Source organism: Ranitomeya variabilis, chromosome 4, assembly GCF_051348905.1.
Source record: "Ranitomeya variabilis isolate aRanVar5 chromosome 4, aRanVar5.hap1, whole genome shotgun sequence".
Classification (NCBI taxonomy): Eukaryota; Metazoa; Chordata; class Amphibia; order Anura; family Dendrobatidae; genus Ranitomeya; species Ranitomeya variabilis.
The window spans coordinates 640,847,613-640,872,307 of record NC_135235.1 but is presented as its reverse complement, the minus strand read 5'-3'; the positions used below and the strand labels follow the sequence as shown (position 1 = coordinate 640,872,307).

General features: G+C 46.2%; 1 protein-coding gene across 1 annotated transcript in view; it reads left to right on the top strand.

The window, feature by feature from the left end:
* Positions 1–18,274: 18,274 nt before the first annotated feature.
* LOC143767369 (oocyte zinc finger protein XlCOF7.1-like) overlaps positions 18,275–24,695 on the top strand; it is a 73,648-nt gene continuing 67,227 nt past the window's right edge. The window contains exons 1-5 of the mRNA XM_077255656.1: positions 18,275–18,323; positions 18,548–18,697; positions 18,827–19,006; positions 19,089–19,212; positions 19,296–19,393. Coding sequence (XP_077111771.1) covers positions 18,297–18,323; positions 18,548–18,697; positions 18,827–19,006; positions 19,089–19,212; positions 19,296–19,393 — 579 coding nt within the window. The 5' untranslated portion in view covers positions 18,275–18,296. The remainder of the gene's footprint in view (positions 18,324–18,547; positions 18,698–18,826; positions 19,007–19,088; positions 19,213–19,295; positions 19,394–24,695) is intronic.

Sequence of the window (24,695 nt, the reverse complement as noted above, 5' to 3'; positions counted from 1 at the left end):
TTCAGGATTTGGGCGCGGGCATGGATATTCAGGGTTTGTTTTCTCGTGTGGATCAGCTTGCTGCAAGAGTACAGAGTATCCAAGATTATGTTGTTCAGATTCCGGTTTTAGAGCCTAGAATTCCTACTCCAGATTTGTTTTATGGGGATAGATCTAAGTTTTTGAACTTTAAAAATAACTGCAAATAGTTTTTTGCTCTGAAACCGCGTTCCTCTGGTGATCCCATTCAGCAAGTTAAAATAGTTATTTCTTTGCTGCATGGTGACCCTCAGGACTGGGCATTCTCCCTTGAGTCAGGGGATCCGGCATTGCTTAATGTAGATGCATTTTTTCAATCGCTCGGATTATTGTATGACGAACCTAACTCTGTGGATCATGCGGAAAAAACCTTGTTGGTCCTGTGTCAGGGTCAAGAAGCGGCAGAATTATACTGCCAGAAATTTAGAAAATGGTCTGTGCTCACTAAATGGAATGAGGACGCTCTGGCAGCAATTTTCAGAAAGGGTCTTTCTGAAGCCCTTAAAGATGTTATGGTGGGGTTTCCCACGCCGGTTGGTTTGAGCGAATCTATGTCTCTAGCCATTCAGATTGATCGGCGCCTGCGCGAGCACAAAGTGGTGCACCATATGGCAGCGTCCTCTGAACAGAGTCCTGAGCCTATGCAATGTGATAGGATTTTGACTAGAGCAGAACAGAGAGGATACAGACGTCAGAATGGGCTGTGTTTTTACTGTGGTGATTCTGCTCATGCTATTTCTGTTTGCCCTAAGCGTATTAAGAGGGTAGCTAGATCTGTTACCATCAGTACTGTACAGCCTAAATTTCTCCTGTCTGTGACCCTGATTTGCTCATTGTCATCCTTTTCTGTCATGGCATTTGTGGATTCAGGTGCTGCCCTGAACTTAATGGACTTAGAATTCGCCAGGCGCTGTGGTTTTTCTTTGCAGCCTTTGCAGAGCCCTATTCCTTTGAGGGGTATTGATGCTACACCGTTGGCCAAGAATAAACCTCAGTATTGGACTCAGCTGACTATGTGCATGGCTCCAGCACATCAGGAAGATTGCCGTTTTCTGGTGTTGCATAATTTACATGATGTTGTTGTATTGGGTTTTCCATGGTTACAAGTACACAATCCAGTGCTGGATTGGAACTATATGTCTGTGACTAGTTGGGGTTGTCAAGGGGTACATAGTGACGTTCCTTTGATGTCAATTTCCTCTTCCCCCTCTTCTGATGTTCCTGAATTTTTGTCAGATTTCCAGGATGTATTCGATGAGCCCAAGTCCAGTTCCCTTCCTCCACATAGGGACTGTGATTGTGCTATTGAATTGATTTCTGGCTGTAAGTTCCCTAAGGGCCGACTTTTCAATCTATCTGTGCCAGAGCATGCCGCCATGCGGAGCTATGTGAAGGAGTCTTTGGAGAAGGGGCATATTCGGCCGTCCTCGTCACCATTGGGAGCGGGATTCTTTTTTGTTGCCAAGAAGGATGGCTCCTTGAGACCCTGTATTGATTATCGCCTTCTTAATAAGATCACGGTCAAATTCCAATACCCTTTACCTTTGCTTTCAGATTTGTTTGCTCGGATTAAGGGGGCTAGTTGGTTTACCAAGATTGACCTTCGAGGGGCATATAATCTTGTTCGTATTAAACAGGGTGACGAATGGAAAACTGCATTTAATACGCCCGAAGGCCATTTTGAATACCTTGTGATGCCTTTCGGGCTTTCTAATGCTCCTTCTGTATTTCAGTCCTTCATGCATGATATTTTCCGCAATTATCTTGATAAATTCTTGATTGTGTATTTGGATGATATTTTGATTTTTTCTGATGATTGGGAGTCTCATGTGAAGCAGGTCAGGATGGTATTCCAGATACTTTGTGATAATGCCCTATTTGTGAAGGGGTCTAAGTGCCTATTTGGAGTTCAGAAGGTCTCTTTTTTGGGGTTTATTTTTTCTCCTTCGTCTATAGAAATGGATCCTGTTAAGGTCCAAGCCATTCATGACTGGATTCAGCCCACATCTGTGAAGAGCCTTGAGAAATTTCTGGGCTTTGCTAATTTTTATCGCCGTTTCATTGCCAACTTCTCCAGTGTGGTTAAACCCCTGACTGATTTGACGAAGAAAGGCGCTGATGTGACGAATTGGTCCTCTGCGGCTGTTGAGGCCTTTCAGGAGCTTAAACGCCGATTTACTTCTGCCCCTGTGTTGCATCAGCTGGATGTTTCTCTTCCTTTTCAGGTTGAGGTTGACGCTTCTGAGATTGGGGCAGGGGCCGTTTTGTCACAGAGGAATTCTGATGGTTCCTTGATGAAACCATGTGCCTTCTTTTCCCGAAAGTTTTCGCCTGCGGATCGCAATTATGATGTCGGTAATCGGGAGTTGCTGGCTATGAAGTGGGCATTTGAGGAGTGGCGACATTGGCTTGAGGGAGCCAGGCACCGCGTTGTGGTCTTGACCGATCATAAGAATCTGATTTACCTCGAGTCGGCCAAGCGGCTGAACCCTAGACAGGTTCGATGGTGCCTGTTTTTCTCCCGTTTCGATTTTGTGGTCTCTTATCTTCCAGGATCTAAGAATGTTAAGGCGGATGCCCTCTCTAGGAGTTTTTTGCCTGATTCTCCTGGAGTTCTTGAGCCGGTTGGCATTCTTAGGGAAGGGGTGGTTCTTTCTGCCATCTCCCCTGATTTACGGCAGGTGCTTCAGGAATTTCAGGCTGATAAACCTGACCGCTGTCCTATGGGGAAGCTGTTTGTTCCTGATAGATGGACAAGTAAGGTAATTTCTGAGGTCCATTGTTCGGTGTTGGCCGGTCATCCTGGGATTTTTGGTACCAGAGATTTGGTTGCTAGGTCCTTTTGGTGGCCTTCCTTGTCACGGGATGTGCGTTCTTTTGTGCAGTCCTGTGGGACTTGTGCCTTGACGCATATTTCCATGGATTTTATTTCGGATCTTCCTGTGTCCCAGAGGATGTCTGTTATCTGGGTGGTTTGTGACCGGTTCTCTAAAATGGTCCATTTGGTACCTTTGCCTAAATTGCCTTCCTCCTCTGATTTGGTTCCATTGTTCTTTCAGCATGTGGTTCGTTTGCATGGCATTCCGGAAAATATTGTGTCTGACATGTTCCCAGTTTGTTTCCAGGTTTTGGCGGGCCTTTTGTGCTAGGATGGGCATTAATTTGTCTTTTTCTTCGGCATTCCATCCTCAGACAAATGGCCAAACTGAGCGAACTAATCAAACCTTGGAAACCTATTTGAGATGCTTTGTGTCTGCTGATCAGGATGATTGGGTGGCTTTCTTGCCGTTGGCCGAGTTTGCCCTTAATAATCGGGCCAGTTCGGCTACTTTGGTTTCGCCTTTTTTTTGTAATTTTGGTTTCCATCCTCGTTTTTCTTCAGGGCAGGTTGAGCCTTCTGATTGTCCTGGTGTAGATACTGTGATGGACAGGTTACAGCAGATTTGGACTCATGTGGTAGACAATTTGACGTTGTCTCAGGAAAAGGCTCAGCGTTTTGCTAACCGCCGTCGGTGTGTTGGTCCTCGGCTTCGGGTGGGGGATTTAGTTTGGTTATCTTCTCGTCATGTTCCTATGAAGGTTTCTTCCCCTAAGTTCAAGCCTCGGTTTATTGGTCCTTATAAGATTTCTGAGATTATCAATCCAGTGTCTTTTCGTTTGGCCCTTCCAGCCTCTTTTGCCATCCACAATGTTTTCCATAGATCTTTGTTGCGGAGATATGTGGTACCTGTTGTTCCCTCTGTTGATCCTCCTGCCCCGGTGTTGGTTGAAGGGGAGTTGGAATATGTGGTTGAGAAAATATTGGATTCTCATTTTTCGAGGCGGAGGCTTCAGTATCTTGTCAAGTGCAAGGGTTATGGCCAGGAGGATAATTATTGGGTGGTTGCCTCCGATGTTCATGCCGCCGATTTGGTTTGTGCTTTTCACTTGGCTCGTCCTGATCGGCCTGGGGGCTCTGGTGAGGGTTCGGTGACCCCTCCTCAAGGGGGGTACTGTTGTGAATTCCGCTCTTGGGCTCCCTCCGGTGGTTGTAAGTAGCACTTTTGTGAGTTCTGCTCTTGGGCTCCCTCCGGTGGTTTTGAGTGGTATGGCTGCTTCTTGGATTTAGCATCAGCAGCTGCTTCCCCTGATCGTCTTTCTGGCTCGGCTATTTTAGTCTGGCCCTATCCCTCAATCAATGCCAGTTGTCAATTGTTCCTGCTTGGAGTCACGGCTCTTTTGGATTTACTTGACACTCTGACCTGTTCAGCAAAGATAAGTCCTTGCTTGTCCTTTTGCAGTCCTCTTGTTGTGGACTTTATTGTTCAGCACATTCTATGTTTTGCTCATTTGTCCAGCTTATCAGTATGGATCTATTCAGCTAAGCTGGAAGCTCTGGGCAGCAGATTTTGCCCTCCACACCTTTAGTCAGGTGTGGAGATTTTTGCATTTCTCTGTGGTGGACTTTTTCTAGTTTTTATTACGGACCGCACAGTGTTCTGTCCTGTACTATCTATCTAGCTAGAAGTGGCCTCCTTTGCTAAATCTTGTTTCATTCTATGTATGTCATTTCCTTCTCCACTCACAGCCATTATTTGTGGGGGGCAGTCTATCCTTTGGGGATTTTCTCTGAGGCAAGATAGCTTTCCTGTTTCTACCTTTAGGGGTAGCTAGTTCTCCGGCTGTGACGAGGTGTCCAGGGAGTGACAGGAACATCCCACGACTACTGCTAGTGTTGTGTTAAGATCAGGAACTGCGGTCCATAAAGTTACCACCTGCTCAGAGCTAGTCGCATGTCGTTCCTAAATCACCAGTCCATAACAGGACGGCCTCCTGAATTTGTAACTCTATTGTGCTGCGGCTGTGTTGGGGTGGGTGGTGGACTGGTTTCATGGAGCGAATCAGAAGCTTTGGGTCACACTAGAGTCATTCCTGTCATGCCTAGACTTAACTTCTCTACCCTTGATTTCTAAACACTTTCCTTCTTCAAAGGGACCACTCCCCCCATTAACAGTTGATCTTCTCAGAGTTTGGGACCAATTGCTAAAGAAAGATTTCTGAGATTCCAGGATCTATGACACCGATCATTGACAATCCAGAATTCCCCCTTCGAATTGGAGTGAGTAAATTCCTGGTCTAAAAGTATAAAACTAGACTCCATCAGGTTCTTGCAAATTTCATTAGTATACCATCGCTAAATAAGCTTAAAACTCTCTACCTCGATCAAACCATACCTTGGTTTTCATACCTCCAGTTCCGTTCATTCATTAATTCCCTTCAGCCATTCTCGGTGCTCAAGTCTGACCCTTCTCAGCTTGATTCATTGCTGATCGGGGATTGTTGCACCCAAGCATACATTCTCTCAAATGTATTATATTTTGTAATCTCAGACTGATACAGCGCTCCTATGGTTCAAGAAAGACTGGGATAGAGAGATTGGGATGACCTTCTCGGAAGAGCAATGGAACAAAACTTTCTTTTGCACATACAGATCTCCATTGGCTTGCAAAGCTCAAGAAAAAAATTACAAAATCATGACTAGATGGTATCGTTGCCCATTAGATCTCCATAAGATATTTCCCTCTGCCTCCAATAAATGCTGGAGATGTCAAAATGCTGAAGAAACCATGCTTCATATCTGGTGGAAATGCCCTCAAATAATTGGCCTCTGGAGCAAAGTCTTTGATGTTCACAAACACATTACATGGGAATCATCATCTAGAACTCCCCAGATCAGACATCTTTCTATGATATAGTGGTCTTTTAAATCTTTCAAAAGAGAATTTCTGAGACACTTTATCCGCCACCAGAACAGTCATTCCCAGACACTGCATCTATCCAAGAATAGTATTTTGAATTGGATTTTTTGTGTAGAATGGAAAGACTCTCTGCTCATAATAAAATTAGCTCAGGCAAATTCATCGGGTTTCAAAGAGGAATGTTTCAAAATGTATTACATGCACAATGGTGAATGGCACATGATAACGAACATAAAGGGTATGTGCACACGTTGCGGATTCCATCGTGGATTTTTCCACGCAGATTCTGCAGAATCCGCAAGTAAAATGCCCTGCGGATTATCTGTGAATTTTGTGCAGATTTTGTGTGGATTTCGCCTGCATTTTTACACCTGTGGATCCTATTATGGAATAGGTGTAAAACACTGCAGAATCTGCCCAAAGAATTGACATGCTGCGGAAAATAAACTACAGCGTTTCCGTGCGGAATTTTCTGCAGAATGTGCACTGTGGATTTGGTTTTCCATAGGTTTACATGGTACTGTACAACGCGTGGAAAACAGGTGCGGATCCGCAGCCAAATCCACAACGTGTGCACATACCCAAACTATTCAAGTTTAGCACATAATGTTTATAAATGTATTTATAGTCTTTTGCTACATGACACACATCAATGCGGTAATCCAGATCGATCCAAACACACTGCTGCACCATGTCCCCGTCGATGGTCATTAGAGCGGCGGTAAGACAATCTCGGAGCTCATCCAGTGTTGCTGATAAAGTGAGCACATAAACAATGTCTTTGACATACCCCCAAAGGAAGTCACACACTGTTAGATCAGGAGGCTTGGGGGCCTACTCTCTTGTATAGTCGAAATTTGGGGATCTTGTGCTGCCCTGCCACCAGGTGAGTCACAAGCGAGTCTCAAACTCTGAGATGTGACCTTTCGCTATGTTATTTTTGCAAACGGGTGAAATTTATATCTTTGTAGTAATATGAATGAAAAACCAGATGAATATTTCATAATCACCCTGTATATATCCCTCATTCCGGACCCCATCCTTCTATACATTCTTTCCTCCCCTGCCGCACAGCGATCTCTTCAAAACTCGGCAGCTGAATTCAGCGTTTCAGCGACTGGAGAGCATGATGTTACTGCCATGCGCCCCCAGTCACGTGCACGCCGATGTCAGCTGCTGGCCTTTGATTGGCCGGCAGTGTATATTGCCGCATACTGACCCGATGGATTTCTTAGCCGCAATACACTTCAGCTGAATGTGTGTCCACGGACACACATGCAGTTGAATATTGTGTTGGCATCAACTGGGCACCCACCTGCACGGGCCCGGTTGCAAACATGCTTCCCAGTCCTCAGTCTTGTTTTATCCACCAGTATTATACACTGTACAGTCGATTTATTAGAGACAATGAAACTTTTTTAATAGAAACTTTTGTGAATAGAAATGTGACCAGTGACTCCAGAGTGCAGCAGGAAATCCAGTGATCACTTTTCTGTGAACATTTGCAAAGTGAATTTACAATATAATGGGAGCATAAAGTGATGTGATCGACTTTGAACATTTATTACATACAGTAGTGGTGAGATTGGACTGAGGAAAAGCATCCAGGGAAAACAGATTCTATGAATACAAGCAACTCCTCAATTAGACCCTTAACCCCCGGTGGTATTTTTGGTTTTGCGGTTTCAATTTTCACTTGCCTTTTTTCCAGAGCCATAACTTTTTTATTTTTCTGTCAATATGGCCATGTGAGGGCTTATTTTTTGCGGGACGAGTTATACTTTTGAACGACACCATTGGTTTTACCATCGTGTACTGGAAAATGGGAAAAAGTGCGGTGAAATTGCAAAAAAAGTGCAATCCCACACTTATTTTTTGTTTTGCTTTTCTGCTAGTTTCACTAAATGCTAAGTCTGACCTACCACTAAATTCGAAACTTTGCTAAAAAAAAATACCCGTAGCGTCTTCATTTTTTGTGATCTCGGGTTGGGTGAGGGCTTATTTTTTGCGTGCCAAGCTGTTGTTTTTAATGATACCATTTTGGTGCCGATACGGTCTTTTGATTGCCCGTTATTGCATTTTTATGCAATGTCGTGTGGACCCAAAAAAATGAAATTCTGGGGTTTTCACATTTCTTCTCGCTACACTGTTTAGCAATCAGGTTAATCCTTTTTTTATTAATAGATCAGGCGATTCTGAATGCGGCGATACCAAATATGTGTATGTTTGATTTTATTTTTTTTCTATTTCGAAAGGGGGTGATTTGAACATTTTTTTTTTATATTGTTAAAAACATTTTTTTGACTTTTGGCATGCTTCAATAGTCTCCATGAGAGACTAGATTATGAAATAACTCAATCGGCTCAGCTACTTACAGGTGGTGATCAGATCGCCTATATGTAGCTGAATTACTCACTTGCTATGAGCACCGACCACTGGGCGACGCTCAAAGCAAGCCGACAGTGATAACTATAGAGGTCTCCAGGAGACTTCTGGTTGTCATTCCAACCTACCGATGGCCTGCTATCACGTGACGGGGGTCACAGGTGGGTGGATTTCTGGCCCGATTGCTTGAAGCACATGTTAAATGCCGCTGTCAGCGTTTGACAGCGGCATTTAAACAGTTAATAGCCGTGGGTTGATGGCGATTCCACTCGCGGCTGTTCTGGGCACGTCAGCTGTTCAAAAAAGCTGCCATGTGCCAGGAAAGATGTGGGCTCACTACCGGAGCCCACAGCAAAGGGAGGGAGTCCGATATCAGCGTACTATTATGCCAGATGTCGGAAAAGGGTTAAAGATAGTGATAGGTGAGCACTAAAATGCTCGGATCCTCGTTGCTCAGGTCTAGCAAATTGGAATGCTCGAGTGCTCGAAAAGAGCAACAATCCCAATGTAAATCTATGGGAAAACCGTGCATTTTTACCACGACCACCACTGGGGGTCCTTTTAGGGTCTAAAACAATCTGAAGTTGATGGAAACAGTGCTCAAGTGACATGGGAACATCATGGGGAATACCCCTGGAAGCATTTCTGACTCTCAGGTCACAGCTGTGAACAATGTTGCCAGAGTCTTACGCCACTTTTACAGGCGCACAATAAAACATACAAAAACGAAACCAAAATGTATTTTGCTGGGAAATATGTTAAGGAACATCCTTTCCAGAGTAATGATTTGTATGTAAGGCAAAATTAAAAACCCAAAACAAAAATGTTCCTCAACCACTTGGGCTATGTTCAACTTTAGCATTGTTTCAACCAAGACAAATGCATTCACTGGGAAATGTCATTTGAACATTTTACAACCTTATTTGGCCATGTGGTGTGTGACACATCATCAGACACATTCTGTTTCATTTATGAAGGAGGGACTCTGAAAGTCACAAAGTCTATTTTTATAGGGCCAGCAGTTGGCCCTAACTTTTCTTAGAGAGCCATCAGCCGGCTATGCTTTGTTGTTCCCATTATTAAACAGTGGGTCCCTTATACTGTTATTGCATATGCAGTGAGTGACAGGGCTGCCGAAAATTTGGGTGCACCCCAATAACCCATTCAACAGACATCATGGATGACCACATGCAACCAAAGTTCCCAGTATTCATTTGGTACTCCCATACTGTTCGCTTATGCAGGGCCTGGCATGCCCCAAAATTACACGCATCCCAATAAGCCTTTGAACACAAGTACTGCATGGCTACATGAAACCAAAGTTCCCATTATTATGATTTTTTTTAAAGTCACCTAAAGTTTGCCCATGAATTGAATACAAGGCCTGCCTGAAATTTGCACGTCCTCCAATCCCCCACGGAAGAAATGTGGATGATGGCCTCCGAAAAATGTTTTCCCAGTTTAATGGAGCGGGTCTCCTATAAATGAAATGCCCATACACAAAGTGTATGGGCTGCCAAACATTTCCCCCTGGGGATAGTACACCTCAACATACTGTGTAAACACCCTGGAAAAAAATTACTTGGCTGTGGCATCACGGAACACGTTCACCCTCGTGTTCTAATGGTGGTGCTTCCAGCTTGTCACTGATGTGCTCATTTCGGAGATGGAGACTGAGGAGGAGGTGCAGGAGCTGTAGACTGTAGGGGCAACCCTGATTAACATAGGGCCCGCAATCCTCAGCGTCTGGACGACGTGTTCCATCCCAAAGTCCGATTGGGTCCGGCTTCCACTATGATAATCCAGTGTGCCGTCAGTGAGATGTACTATCCCTGCCCACAAGCACTTGTCCGTAGTAAGGTGGACTTTCCAAGTAACAGTATTGTTTAGGGCAAATGTAATGTTGTGGGATACGTGCTTGTGTAATGTCGGGATGGCACACCAGGAAAAATAGGGATCGAGTACCTTGGGAAGGCCACCGCCATCAGGTTGCGGAAAGCATCTGCCTCCACAAGCCTAAAATGCAACATTTTGAGCGCAAGTAGATGAGAAATGTGTGAATTTAGTAATGTGGGCCATTAGCTGCTTAATTCCGCTTGCAATCCAATGACTGGGGTACGGACAACTGAAGGCTGCGCTGGGACAAGGACGTGGATGTGCATGATGATGGTGCTAGTTGAGTGTGGACAACGACAGGTGCAGGGAAGGAGGCATCTTCGCATGCATTGTGGACAGGGGATTGGCTTGCACGCACAGCAGTGGAGGAGGCAGTGGTGTCACCCGCAGACACTGTTCCTGGAGTCTGGGTTCAGCCCACAAAGTCAGGTGCTTTGCTGCAATGTGCCTGATCATGCTGGTGGTGGTCAGGCTGGTAGTTTTGCCATCCCAGCTGATGCGGGCATGGTATGTGGTGCAAATGTCCTGTTTCGGGTAATCAGCACAGTCTTTAACAAACAATCAGACTTGGGAAGACCTAAAAGTTGGAATGGCAACTTCCATTGTGTTGGTGTTATGAGGAACGGTTTTCCGCCTTCTGTCTGCGGCCACCACACTGCTTATTCCTGCCTGTTGTGGTGCTACGCCTCCCTGTGTGCTGCTGTCCTGGCTCTGCATGTTCTCCTGCCAGATTGGGTCAGTTACTATATCATCCACCACCTCGTCTAACACTTCCGAACCCTGGTCCTCCTCCTGACTCTCTGGCAATTGTGTCTCATCTTCTTCCACCTCTTGTGACACGTTCCCACCATCGCATTCATGTGACCGTGGCTGCTCATATATTTGGGCATCGCTACATGTGATCTCATCTTGCCCCGCTTCAAGTGAATTGGGCGATAGGCCCCACTCTATAAATGGAAAAGTGAACAGCTGTTCGGAGTGTCCACATGTGGGATCAATTGTCTCCGGGCACTCGGCATGGTGGGAGGAAGGATTATCATTGTGAGGAATATGCGGTCCAGACTCCTGGCTACTCAGAATTGACTGTGTGGAAGACAGGGTGCTGGTGGTGGTGGTGGCAAAGTGACTGGAAGCATTATCCGCTATCCAACCAACAACCTTTTGACACTGCTCTGGGTTCAATAGTGGTGTTCTGCGGTCCCCTAGTAATTCGGACAGGAAGGTCGGGTGAGAAGATTCGGTTGTTTGTTGTGGAACAATTTCAGCTTGCCCACAGCCTCGACCTCTGCATGCACCATCACGTCTACTTCCTCGTCTCTTGCCACGTGCCTTTCCCATTTTAAATGGACTACAATATTTTGCATGTTCACTTCAAATCGCTGAATTTGGAGCAAACTTATGTGATCTATGTGCGGGAAAACCACAGTTTAAAATATCTGGACTGTAGGAAACAATGTATTTTTTTTTTTTTTTTAGCAAACTGTTGTCAATAACTAGGGTAAGACACAGCAAAAAGAGTTGAATGCAGGCCTAAAATGCCACAATTTGTAAGCCATAGATAGATGAGGCATCTGACGGAGATACCACACTGTTCAATATGTGGCCTGTATTTTTTTTTTTTTAACCCAAAATAGTGTGTAGAACTAAGGTAACAGACAGCAAAAACAGTTGAATGGAGGCCTGAAATGCCACAATTTGTAGGCCACAGATAGATGAGGACTCTGATGGAGATACCACACTGTTTAATATGTGAGCTGTATTTTTTGTTTCTTTAACGCAAAATAGTGTACAGAACTAGGGTAACAGACAGCCAAAACAGTTGAATGGAGGTCTCAAATGCCACAATTTGTAGCCCACAGATAGATAAGGCGTCTGAAGGAGATACCACACTGTTACGGAGGTGACTGTGCCAAGCAGGGCGGCGCCAGGTCTGATATAGGGGGTCTTGACCCGTGTGGGGTCTTGCACGTGTCTCCCTGCAGCAAAAGTATCATTGCAGCTAAAGTATTGTGAAGCTGCAGTTATTTCAACGGCTGGGAATTAACATCCATCTCCTCTCTTCGCACAGATAAAATCTCTGCTTGCTGTCATCTGCTGCTTATCATCCTGCACCATTTCCTTTAATGGTATATAACAGTGCCTGCTGAATGTTTGCTAAATTCATTTGTTGCATTGTATTCAATACTTACTGCTGTATATCCATGGTGGGGGTCATTCTAGATCCCAAATCAGCTCCCACAATCCCTCTCACCTGATCCTCTACTCAGTCCTATAAATTTAATAACATTCTAAGGGGTGCACGCATCTCCCTGCAGCAAAAGTATCACTGTAGCTAAAGTATCGTGAAGCTGCAGTTATTTCAAGTATCAGTGCAGCTAAAATATCGTGAAGCTGCAGTTATTTCAATGGCAGTTAGTCAAGGCATGAGTCAGGACCTCACTCTATGTTCTATGTATCAGTCTCATTTAGGTATGTCTGCCCAGAAAGCACTTCCCATTACTTGGATCTAGCTTTTCTATTGTCCCATCTTACTCCTTCACCATGTTTACATATGCCCTTACAGTGTTTGCTGCACTAATCCTCACTCTCCTTCGCTATCCCCAAACCCCAGCACCCTCTAACCAAATAATCACCTTCCCTTCCCTCTTTCCTCCCCACCTGACCTCCACTGCTGACCTGCTCTTCAACCTCAAATCTGTCCTAATAAAACAAGCCGCCCACTCTCCTTCTCCCACCTGCTCTGTCTTTCTCTGCTTCTCCTCACTGCTGGCGACATATCTCCCAATCTTGGAGCCCCACAGCTCATACCTTCAATTACTACCACCTCCTACCACTTCTTATCTAATATGAACTACCGCAATCCTTCCAACACAAAACCCGTGCCCTTGACGCCCACCCCCTGCTCTCTCTCTCTGGAGCTCTGGAATGCCCGCTCAATCTGCAATAAGCTTCATGTGACTCATGACCTTTTTCTCTCTCGCAAACTTCCCTTCCTTGGCCTCACAGAAACATGGCTTACACCCTCTGACACTGCCTCCCCTGCTACGCTGTCCACACAGCTTGCCCTGGCAACAGACATGGTGGAGGAGTGGGTTTTCTCCTTTCTTCTAACTGCGCCTTAAACCCAATCCCACCTCTACCCTCCCTCATCCTCCCCTCTTTTAAAGTCTACTCCATCTGCATCTACTCTCCCTCCAACTGGCCGTCATATACCTACCCCCGGGCCCAGCCACTGCCTTTATTGACCTGGCTTCTTCACTTTCTTTCCACTGACATTCCCACTATCATAATGGGTGACTTCAATATCCCCACTGATAGCCTTCAGTCAACAGCCTCCAAACTCCTGTCCCTTACTTCATCTTTTGGACTTGCTCAGTGGTCCTCCTCAGCCACCCACACAGATGGACATACATTAGACCTGGTCTTCACCCATCTCTGCTCTCTATCTAACTTCACCACTTCCCGTCTCCTGCTATCTGACCACCATCTACTCATTTTCTCATCCCTGTCCTCCTCACCTGTCACCCATGTCCAGCAACTTTTGAACCCCCGCAGACACCTTGTAGACCTAGACACCCACAAGCTCTCTGACTCTATTCTACCACTGGCATCCATATCCTCACTCCATGACACAGACAGTGCCACTGCTTTCTATAATGCCACTCTCGCGTCAGCTATTGACGCGGTCACCTCTCTCAATCATGGCAGAGTGTGACATATCAACAGACAACCCTGGCACAATATCGCCACTAAAAAGCTACGGCAAGTGTCCAGGGTTGCAGAGCGGCGTTGGAAGAAAACAAATTCACAAGAAGACTTCACTGCATTCAAACAGGCAACACTAGCTTTAAAATCTGCCCTTACCTCTGCTAAACAGGCCTACTTCACAACCCTTGTATCTTCCCTATCCTACAACCCCAAACAGTTATTCAAAACGTTTAACTCCCTCCTCCGCCCACCACTCCCCTCTCCAACCTTGAGGACTTTGCCACACACTTTAAAAATAAGATCAACCAAACAAGGCAAGTCCTCATTGATCAACCACCACAACCCCTTTGCATACCAGACCAATGCCCAAACCCCATAACATCTCTATCCAACATCACTGAAGAGGAGCTTAATTGTCGCCTCTCCAAATCGCACCTCACCACCTGTGTGCTCGACCTCATCCCATCCCACCTCCTCCCCAACCTCACCGTCACTCTTATCCCATCCCTAACCCACCTCTTCAACCTATCACTAACTTCTGGTACCTTTCCTTCTGCTTTCAAACATGCCACAATCATGCCTATCCTTAAAAAGCCAACCCTCGATCCAACTGCTATGTTCAGCTATCGTCCAATATCGCTGCTCCCATTCGCTTCCAAACTCCTGGAGCAGCACGTCCACTCTGAACTTTTCCTCCTACCTTTCATCTAATTTACTCTTTGACAATCTACAATCTGGTTTCTGCGCCACCACTCAACTGAGACAGCACTGAGCAAAATTATTGACAACCTACTTACAGCCAAAGCTAATGGACAATACTCAATACTCCTCCTCCTGTACCTGTTCTCTGCTTTATACACAGTTGACCACTGCTTCCTACTACAGATTTTCTCCTGCTTTGGCATCAAAGACCTCGCCCTATCCTGGATCTCTTCATACCTTTCCAACGTCACATTCAGCATCTCCCACTCCCACACTACCTCCTCATCCCACCCTCTCTCTTGTTGGAGTCCCCCAAGGCTCTGTTCTAGGACCCTTACTCTTCTTAATCTATACACTTGGCCTGGGACAACTCATAAATTCCCATGGATTCCAGTATCACATTTATTCTGATGACACTCAGATCTACCTCTCCTGCCCAGATGTCACCTCTCTGCTGTCCAGAATCCCGGAGTGTCTATCAGCCATATCCTCCTTCTTCTCCTCTCGCTTCCTGAAACTCAATGTGGACAAATCTGAACTCATCATGTTTCTTCCATCTTAAAGATTTTCATTACCTGACCTATCCATCACAATTAACGACATCACGCTTTCCCTCGTACCGGATGTCCACTGCCTTGGAGTAACCCTTGATTCTGCCCTGTCCTTCAAATCCAAGCTCTTTCCACTTCCTGTCGCCTCCAGCTCAAAAATATCTCCAAAATCCGTCCTTTCCTCAACCCTCAATCTAATAAAATGCTTGTGTATGCCTTCATAATTTCCCGCCTCGACTACTGCAACATCTTTTTCTGTGGCCTCCCTGCTAACACCCTTGCACCTCTCCAGTCCATCCTTAACTCTGCTGCCCGACTAATTAATCTCTCTCTACTCTCTACACTCATGCTTCCCCTCTTAGCAAATCCCTTCACTGGCTCCCAGTTTCCCAGCATATCCAGTTTAAACTACTAACATTGATCAAAGCCATCCATAACCTTTCTCCTCTGTATATTTCCGAACTAATCTCTCAATATCATCCCTCACATAATCTCCGGTCCTCCCAAGACCAGTTCAAATTACTAATACTGACCTACAAGGCCATCTATAACCTGTCTCCTCCATACGTCTCTGAACTAACCTCCAGATATCTTCCCTCATGTAATCTCTGGTCCTCCCAAGACCTCCTTCTCTCCTCCACACTTATTCGCTCCTTACCCAACTGCCTCCAAGACTTCCCCCGAATATCCCCCATCCTCTGCCCCAACACGTCCGACTATCAACCACATTCGAATCCTTCAGACGGAACCTGAAAACCATGCATGTTGATTGGCACTCTAAAGAGCGCAAAACATGCAGGGCGGGGACCTGAGCTCCCCCTAAATAATTGCGGAAATGCTCGGCGCTCGCTGAGTACCGCGAGTACAGCGATGCTTGGGTGAGTAATATGCATTACAGAGTATGCTCGCTCATCGCTAGTTAAAAAAGTCAGAGGTGTTTGTCAGGAGTCGTTCTAAGAACAGGCGGTGCACAGTCATGTCCTGTAGCTGAATACAAAGCTGGATCTAAAACTAAATGCAAACAGAGGGCACTGCTGTAAATAAAAGTAAATGGGATCATTAGCCACACACTATAAGTATAAGCAAAGAGAAAAAGTAGTGTGCAAAAGGCAAGATCGCCATTAATAAACAAAAATTATCTATATTTAAATTATTCAAGTAAGATTAAACAAGCAACACAAGAAGTACAATTAAAAAAGCCAAATAGGCTTAAGGATAGATAACAGCTGGAGGGCCGTGTGAGAACCCATCAGATCTTGCGTGGAGCCCCAGATCGAGGGAGACTATCAGTGGTCTTGTATGTCTTCCATTTTCTTATTGTTGCTTCCACAGTTGATTTCATCACACCAAGCTGGTTTCTTATTGCAGATAAAGTGTTCCCAGGCTGGTGCAGGGCTACAAATTTGTTTCTGGGGTCCTTCGACAGCTCTTTGGTCTTTACCATAGTGGAGTTTGGCATGTGACTGTTTGAGGTTGTGGACAGGTGTCTTTTACACTGATAACAAGTTCAAACAGGTGCCATTACTACAGGTAATGATGAGTGGAGGACAGAGGAGCCTCTTAAAGAAGAAGTTGCAGATCTGTGAGAGCCAGAAATCTTGCATGTTTTTAGGTGACCAAATACTTATTTTCCACCACGATTTGCAAAATAAATCTTGCCAAATCAGACAAGGTGATTTTCTGATTTAAGCCAACAGCAGAAAAGTGTTTGGCACCACTGCGACGCCTTTGCCTCAAAGTAATGAAATGAGGTTAACCACACTAAATCATAGCCTCTAAAAACACCACTGTAGGTGCTCAGTCCATATGAAAAAAACATGCTGGAAATCCACAATAACCGAAGAAAATAATGGACGGCACTCACCACTCTTCGCTTATTGTGGATTTTCTGGATTTGTTTTCTCATTTTGCCTCTCATAGTTGTGGTCTACCTATGATGTCAATTACAGGCCTCTCTCATCTTTTTAAGTGGGAGAACTTGCACAATTCGTCGCTGACTAAATACTTTTTTTCCCCACTGTTATTTTTTTATCCAACTTCTGTGTTCTAACTAATAACATACAATCTGTAAACTTCTCCTGACCCCACAAGTCGTACACACACTACTCCGCTCCGTACACCTCATACACACGCGGCTCCACTCCGTACACCTCGTACATACACAACTCTGCTCCGTACACCTCGTACACACACGGCTCCATACACCTCGTACACACACAGCTCTGCTCCGTACACCTCGTACACACACGGCTCTGCTCCGTAGACCTCGTACACACACGGCTCTGCTCCGTACACCTCGTACACACGGCTCTGCTCCGTACACCTCATACACACACGGCTCTGCTCCGTACACCTCATACACACATGGCTCTGCTCCGTACACCTCGTACACACACGGCTCTGCTCCGTACACCCCGTACACACACGGCTCTGCTCCGTACACCTTGTACACACACACCTCTGCTCCGTACACCTCGTACACACACGGCTCCGCTCCGTACACCTCGTACACACACGGCTCTGCTCCGTACACCTCGTACACACACGGCTCTGCTCCGTACACCTCGTACACACACGGCTCTGCTCCGTACACCCCGTACACACACGGCTCTGCTCCGTACACCCCGTACACACACACCTCTGCTCCGTACACCTCGTACACACACACGGCTCTGCTCCGTACACCTCGTACACACACGGCTCCGCTCCGTACACCTCGTACACACACGGCTCTGCTCCGTACACCTCGTACACAGGGCTCTGCTCCGAACACATCAAACACATACAGCTCTGCTACATCCACCCTGTAAACCCCTCCTGACCCCACACAGAAACTTCCCCTCATCCAGCACCATGACAACCAGCACAGCACATCCAAATCCAAACTGAAGAAAAGGACAGCGCCACACCAGATAGTGAAAAACAGCTCACATATTTATTCTGCCTCCTGCGGCAACTTTTCGGTCCGAAGACCTTTGTCAAGGCTTGACAAAGGTCTTCGGACCGAAACGTTGCCGCAGGAGGCAGAATAAATATGTGAGCTGTTTTTCACTATCTGGTGTGGCGCTGTCCTTTTCTTCAGTTTGGATTTGGATGTTCTATCTGGGATGGACCTCCTGGTGAGGACGTGCGCCCTGATGTCCATAGAGACTATATAATTATAGGGTGCAGCTTTACTGCTTTTTTTGTAACCAGCACAGCAGAGTCCTGCATACACTGAGTCCCCTGATCATGTGACCCCTGACTCCTCCCCTCCTGTGACCTCATCCCAGGTCCTGTGCGCACAGAACAGCCATATATGTGGTGTGCGGCTCTGCAGGTGGAGGTAGGTGCTGGAGATTCCCCATTACTGGGCGCAGGAGACATTAACCCCCTCAGTGCTGAGCCTGTGATAAATCTCTGTATGTGACTATAATGGGACTGTGTGTTATACCGGGGGCAGGACGGGGCCATGACTGGATGTAGTGATCATGTGACGCCGGTAACAGCTCCGGAGGTTTCTTACATGGGATCTTTATGATGTTACATCGTCATCTTCTCCCCATTCAGGTCCCTACAATATCGGATCCTCTCAGTGCAGATCTTCTATATAAGAGAATTCTCCTGAGTGACCCTACAAGGATGGATAGGGACAGGGACAAGATGGCGGAGAGGATATTACACCTCACCCTAGAGATCCTCTTCCGGCTTACTGGAGAGGTGAGAGATTCTGATGACGTCACATTACACCATTCTTATCTATGGGAATAAAAGATGGACAGAACTGGAGAGGTGAGGACTCTGGGAATGTCTGTAGTGAGGTTTATTAATGTGTGTCTCCATAACCAGGATTACACAGTAGTGAAGAAGACCTCTAGTGAGCGCTGTCAGGCTCCTGTGTCTGAGGGATGGGGAAGACCCCTGAGCCCAATCACGGGGTCTCCACCTCACCCCCTGATACATGAGGACATCAATGACCAGAAGATCCTAGAACTCACCTACAAGATCATTGAGCTGCTGACTGGAGAGGTGACACTGCTGGGAATGCTGGGACATTATACAGTAACGCTATGGAGGGATCGGGGGATGACAGTATCATTGTATGTGTCAGGTTCCTATAAGGTGTCAGGATGTCACCGTCTATTTCTCCATGGAGGAGTGGGAGTATTTAGAAGGACACAGAGATCTGTACAAGGACGTCATGATGGAGGTTCCTCAGCCCCTCACATCACCAGGTAATAGACAGGACTAAATACACACGGCCTATAATTATCTGTATGTAAAGAATTAATTCAGTCCCTGTATGTGTTTCCTCCAGTTCTATCCAGTGAGAGGACAACACTAGAGAGATGTCCCCGTCCTCTTCTTCGACAGGACTGTAAACAAGAAGATCCCGATGTTCCTCAGGATTATCAGGTAGATAGAGAGAAGGTGTCATGAAATCTTCCCAGCAGAGGCATAACTAGAGTCTAATAGGCCCTGGTGCAAGATTTAGACAAGAATGCCCCCCACTACCCCCTTCCCATCCTGGTATATATGTCATCCTGGTATCTATACAGGTTGATTATAAAAGATTCATCATGTTTCAAAGAGGTACCGTATTTTCCGGACTATAAGACGCATTGGGCCATAAGACGCATTCCAAATTTTCAGAAGGAAAATGGGGAAAAAAAATGAATTTGTCAAATGGGTTACAATGGGTCAAATTGTCTTACAGTCCAAATTCAGCTTACTGGGGGGAATCGGCAGCGCTGGTGGAGCGTGGTCACAGGAGGTGTTCGGTGGTCCAGCGATATGACTCCCATCCCAGGCAGATGCAGCTGGTGTGGGCAGTTGCGGCTGCTGGTGTGGGCAGGTGAGGGTGGTGTGGGCAGGTTTGGGAAGGTCAGATGATGATGCTCTGGTGCGGGGGGCTCCGCCGGCATTTTGTGAAAGCCTGAAGGCCCCTCACATCCAATGATGTGATGCGGTGGCCTCCGGGAAAATGGCCGCAGGGGGCTGCACATGCTCAGATTGAGATCTTGGCACTGAGATCTCGTCCCTAGATCTCAGGAGATGAGATCTCGTTTCCAAGATCTCAATCTGTGCATGCACCGCCCCCGGCGGCGATTTCTCTGGAGGCCACCGCATCGCAGAAATCGATGTGCGGGGGCTCCGGACTTTCACAAAATGCCGGTGGAGCCTCCCTGCACCACGGAGCACCACGCTGAACTTGCTGCACCAGCCTGGGAAGGAAGTGTGATCATCGCCCGGCAGCGTCGAACCAGGACCGCCACAGAATCGCCCGACTCCCCAAATTTGGCATATGTTTATAAATGTTGTATGTGTCCTCATTTTGCCACATGACACACATCAATGCATTAATCCAGTTCTACCCAAACACACTGCACCATGTCCCCGTCGATAGCCATTAGAGCGGCGGTAATGTGATCTCGGAACTCATCCAGTGTTGCTGATAAAGGCAGCACACAAACAATGTCTTTGACATACCCCCAAAGGAAGAAGTCACACACTGTCAGATCAGGAGACCAGGGGGGCTTTTCTCTTGCATAGTCGCCATATTGGGATCTGATGCTACCCTGCCACCTGGTGAGTCACAAGCAAGTCGCAAACTCTGAGATGTGACCTTTCGATAAGATATTATTACAAACTGGTGACATTTTTATCTTTGCAGTAATATGAATGCAAAACCAGATGAATGGCTCAGTGGATAGCACTGCAGCCTTGCAGCGCTGGGGTCCTGGGTTCAAATCCCACCAAGGACAACATCTGCAAGGAGTTTGTATGTTCTCTGTTATGATCCGGTGACCTTGGAGCCGCATGAGAGACTTTCTCAGGAGTAGGTGGTACCTGTACTGACCGCAAACCCTAAACTGACACCGCAACTAGAAGTAGCCGTGGGGTGTACCTAAGATGTCCTAGACACCTCGACACAGCCGGAGGACTAAATACCCCTATAGGTGGAAATGGGAATTCTATATTGCCTCAGAGCAGAACCCCAAAGGATAGGCAGCCCCCCACAAATATTGACTGTGAGTATAAGAGGAAAGACACACGCAGGCAGAAAAACAGAATTTAGCAAAAGAGGCACTTCTAGCTAAATAGAAAAGGATAGGACAGAATTCTAAGCGGTCAGTATTAAAATCCTAAAAATATCCACAGCAGAAAATACAAATATACTACATCTAACTAAAGACATAGCAAGTATATCTGCAACTCCTGAGAATCCAGCATGACTGAAAAATCCAAACAAAGTCTAAGCTGGACAAAAACACAATGAATTGCACTGAATTGCAAAGCACACTGCATGTGTGCACAGAGACAAAAAAACAGACACTTATCTTAACTTAATTGGCAGCAGAGCATGAGGAACCAGAAAGAGATGCAATCCCTCCAAGAACAATGGACAACTGGCCAGGAGTAAAGGATCCTGCACACCTAAATACCTAGTAGAGATGCAATCAGCAGAAACACCTGCCCTGGATTACAACCCCAAGACAACTGCACTACCACTAACAACCACCGGAGGGAGCCCAAGAGCAGAATTCACAACAGTACCTCCCTTTGAAGAGGGGTCACCGAACCCTCACCAGAGCCCCCAGGCTGATCAGGACGAGCCAGATGAAAGGCACGGACCAAATCAGCAGCATGGACATCAGAGGCAAAACCCAAGAATTATCCTCCTGGCCATAACCCTTCCATTTGACAAGGTACTGAAGCCTCCGCCTCGAAAGGCGAGAATCCAAAATCTTCTCAACCACATACTCCAACTCCCCATCAACCAACACAGGAGCAGGAGGATCAACAGAGGGAACAACGGGCACCACATATTTCCGCAATAAAGATCTATGGAAAACATTATGGATGGCAAAAGAGGCCGGAAGGGCCAAACGAAAAGACACCGGATTGATAATCTCAGAAATCCTATAAGGACCAATAAACCGAGGCTTAAACTTAGAGGAAGAAACCTTCATAGGAACCTGACGGGAAGACAACCAGACCAAATCCCCAACCCGAAGCCGGGAACCAACACACCGACGACGGTTAGCAAAACGCTGAGCCTCCTCCTGAGACAACACCAAATTGTCCACCACATGAGCCCAAATCTGCTGCAACCTGTCAACCACAGAATCCACACCAGGACAATCAGAAGGCTCAACCTGCCCCGAAGAAAAACGAGGATGAAAACCAAAATTACAAAAGAAGGGCGAAACCAAGGTAGCCGAACTAGCCCGATTATTAAGGGCGAACTCGGCCAATGGCAAGAAAGCCACCAAATCATCCTGATCAGCAGACACAAAGCATCTCAAATAAGTTTTCAAAGTCTGATTAGTTCGCTCGGTCTGGCCATTTGTCTGCGGATGAAATGCAGAAGAAAAAGACAAATCAATGCCCAGCCTAGCACAAAAGGCCCGCCAAAACCTAGAAACAAACTGGGAACCTCTGTCGGACACAATATTCTCCGGAATACCATGCAAACGAACCACATGCTGAAAAAACAACGGAACCAAATCAGAAGAGGAAGGCAATTTAGGCAAAGGCACCAAATGAACCATCTTAGAGAACCGGTCACAAACCACCCAGATAACCGACATCCTCTGGGAAACCGGAAGATCTGAAATAAAATCCATAGAAATATGCGTCCAGGGCCTCTCAGGGACCGGCAAAGGCAAAAGCAACCCGCTAGCACGGGAACAACAAGGCTTGGCCCGCGGACAAGTCCCACAGGACTGCACAAAAGAACGCACATCACGCGACAAAGAAGGCCACCAAAAGGACCTACCAACCAAATCTCTGGTACCAAAAATACCAGGATGGCCTGCCAACACAGAACAATGAACCTCAGAAATCACTCTACTAGTCCATCTGTCAGGAACAAACAGTTTGCCCACTGGACAGCGGTCAGGTTTGTCAGCCTGAAATTCCTGCAGAACCCGTCGCAAATCAGGGGAAATGGCCGAAAGGACCACCCCTTCCTTCAGAATGCCAACCGGTTCCAGTACCTCAGGAGAATCAGGCAAAAACCTCTTAGAGAGGGCATCAGCCTTAACATTCTTAGAACCCGGAAGATACGAGACCACAAAATCAAAACGGGAGAAAAACAAGGACCATCGAGCCTGTCTAGGATTCAGCCGTTTGGCAGACTCGAGGTAAATCAGATTTTTATGATCGGTCAAGACCACAATACGGTGCTTGGCTCCCTCAAGCCAATGTCGCCATTCCTCAAACGCGCACTTCATAGCCAACAACTCCCGATTGCCGACATCATAATTGCGTTCAGCAGGCGAAAACTTACGGGAAAAGAAGGCACACGGTTTCATCAAGGAACCAACAGAATTCCTCTGAGACAAAACGGCCCCTGCCCCAATCTCAGAAGCGTCAACCTCAACCTGAAACGGAAGAGAAACATCCGGCTGATGCAACACCGGGGCAGAAGTAAATCGGCGTTTAAGCTCCTGAAAGGCAGAGACAGCCACAGAGGACCAATTCGTTACATCAGCGCCTTTCTTCGTCAAATCGGTCTGGGGTTTAACCACACTGGAGAAGTTAGCAATGAAACGGCGATAAAAATTAGCAAAGCCCAAAAATTTCTGAAGGCTCTTCACGGATGTGGGCTGAATCCAATCATGAACGGCCTGAACCTTAACCGGATCCATCTCTATAGATGAGGGAGGAAAAATGAAGCCCAAAAAAGAAACCTTCTGCACTCCAAAGAGACACTTAGACCCCTTCACAAACAAAGCATTATCACGAAGGATCTGAAATACCATCCTGACCTGTTTCACATGAGACTCCCAATCATCGGAAAAAATCAAGATATCATCCAAATATACAATCATGAATTTATCAAGATAATTCCGGAAGATATCATGCATGAAGGACTGAAAAACAGATGGAGCATTAGAGAGTCCGAATGGCATCACAAGGTATTCAAAATGGCCTTCGGGCGTATTAAACGCAGTTTTCCATTCATCACCCTGCTTAATACGAACAAGATTATATGCCCCCCGAAGGTCAATCTTCGTAAACCAACTAGCCCCCTTAATCCTGGCAAACAAATCCGAAAGCAAAGGTAAAGGGTATTGAAACTTGACTGTGATCTTATTCAAGAGGCGATAATCAATACAGGGTCTCAAGGAGCCATCCTTCTTAGCAACAAAAAAAAAATCCCGCTCCCAACGGTGAAGAAGATGGCCGAATATGTCCCTTCTCCAAAGACTCCTTAACATAAACACTGAATTGCAAAGCACACTGCATGTGTGCACAGAGACAAAAAAACACTTATCTTAGCTGAATTGGCAGCAGAGCATGAGGAACCAGAGAGAGATGCAGTCCCTCCAAGAACAATGGACAACTGGCCAGGAGTAATGGATCCTGCACACCTAAATACCTAGTAGAGCTGCAATCAGCAGAAACACCTGCCCTGGATTACAACCCCAAGACAACTGCACTACCACTAACAACCACCGGAGGGAGCCCAAGAGCAGAATTCACAACAGTTCTCCCTGTGTTTGCGTGGGTTTCCTCCAGGTTCTCCGTTTTCCTCCCACATTCCAAAAACATACTGATAGGGAATTTAGATTGTGAGCCCCATCGGGGGCAGCAATGATAATGTGTGCAAACTGTAAAGCGCAGCGGAATCTGTTAGCGCTATATAAAAATAAAGATTATTAAAAATAAAGATTATTAATCACCCTGTATATATCTCTCATTCTGG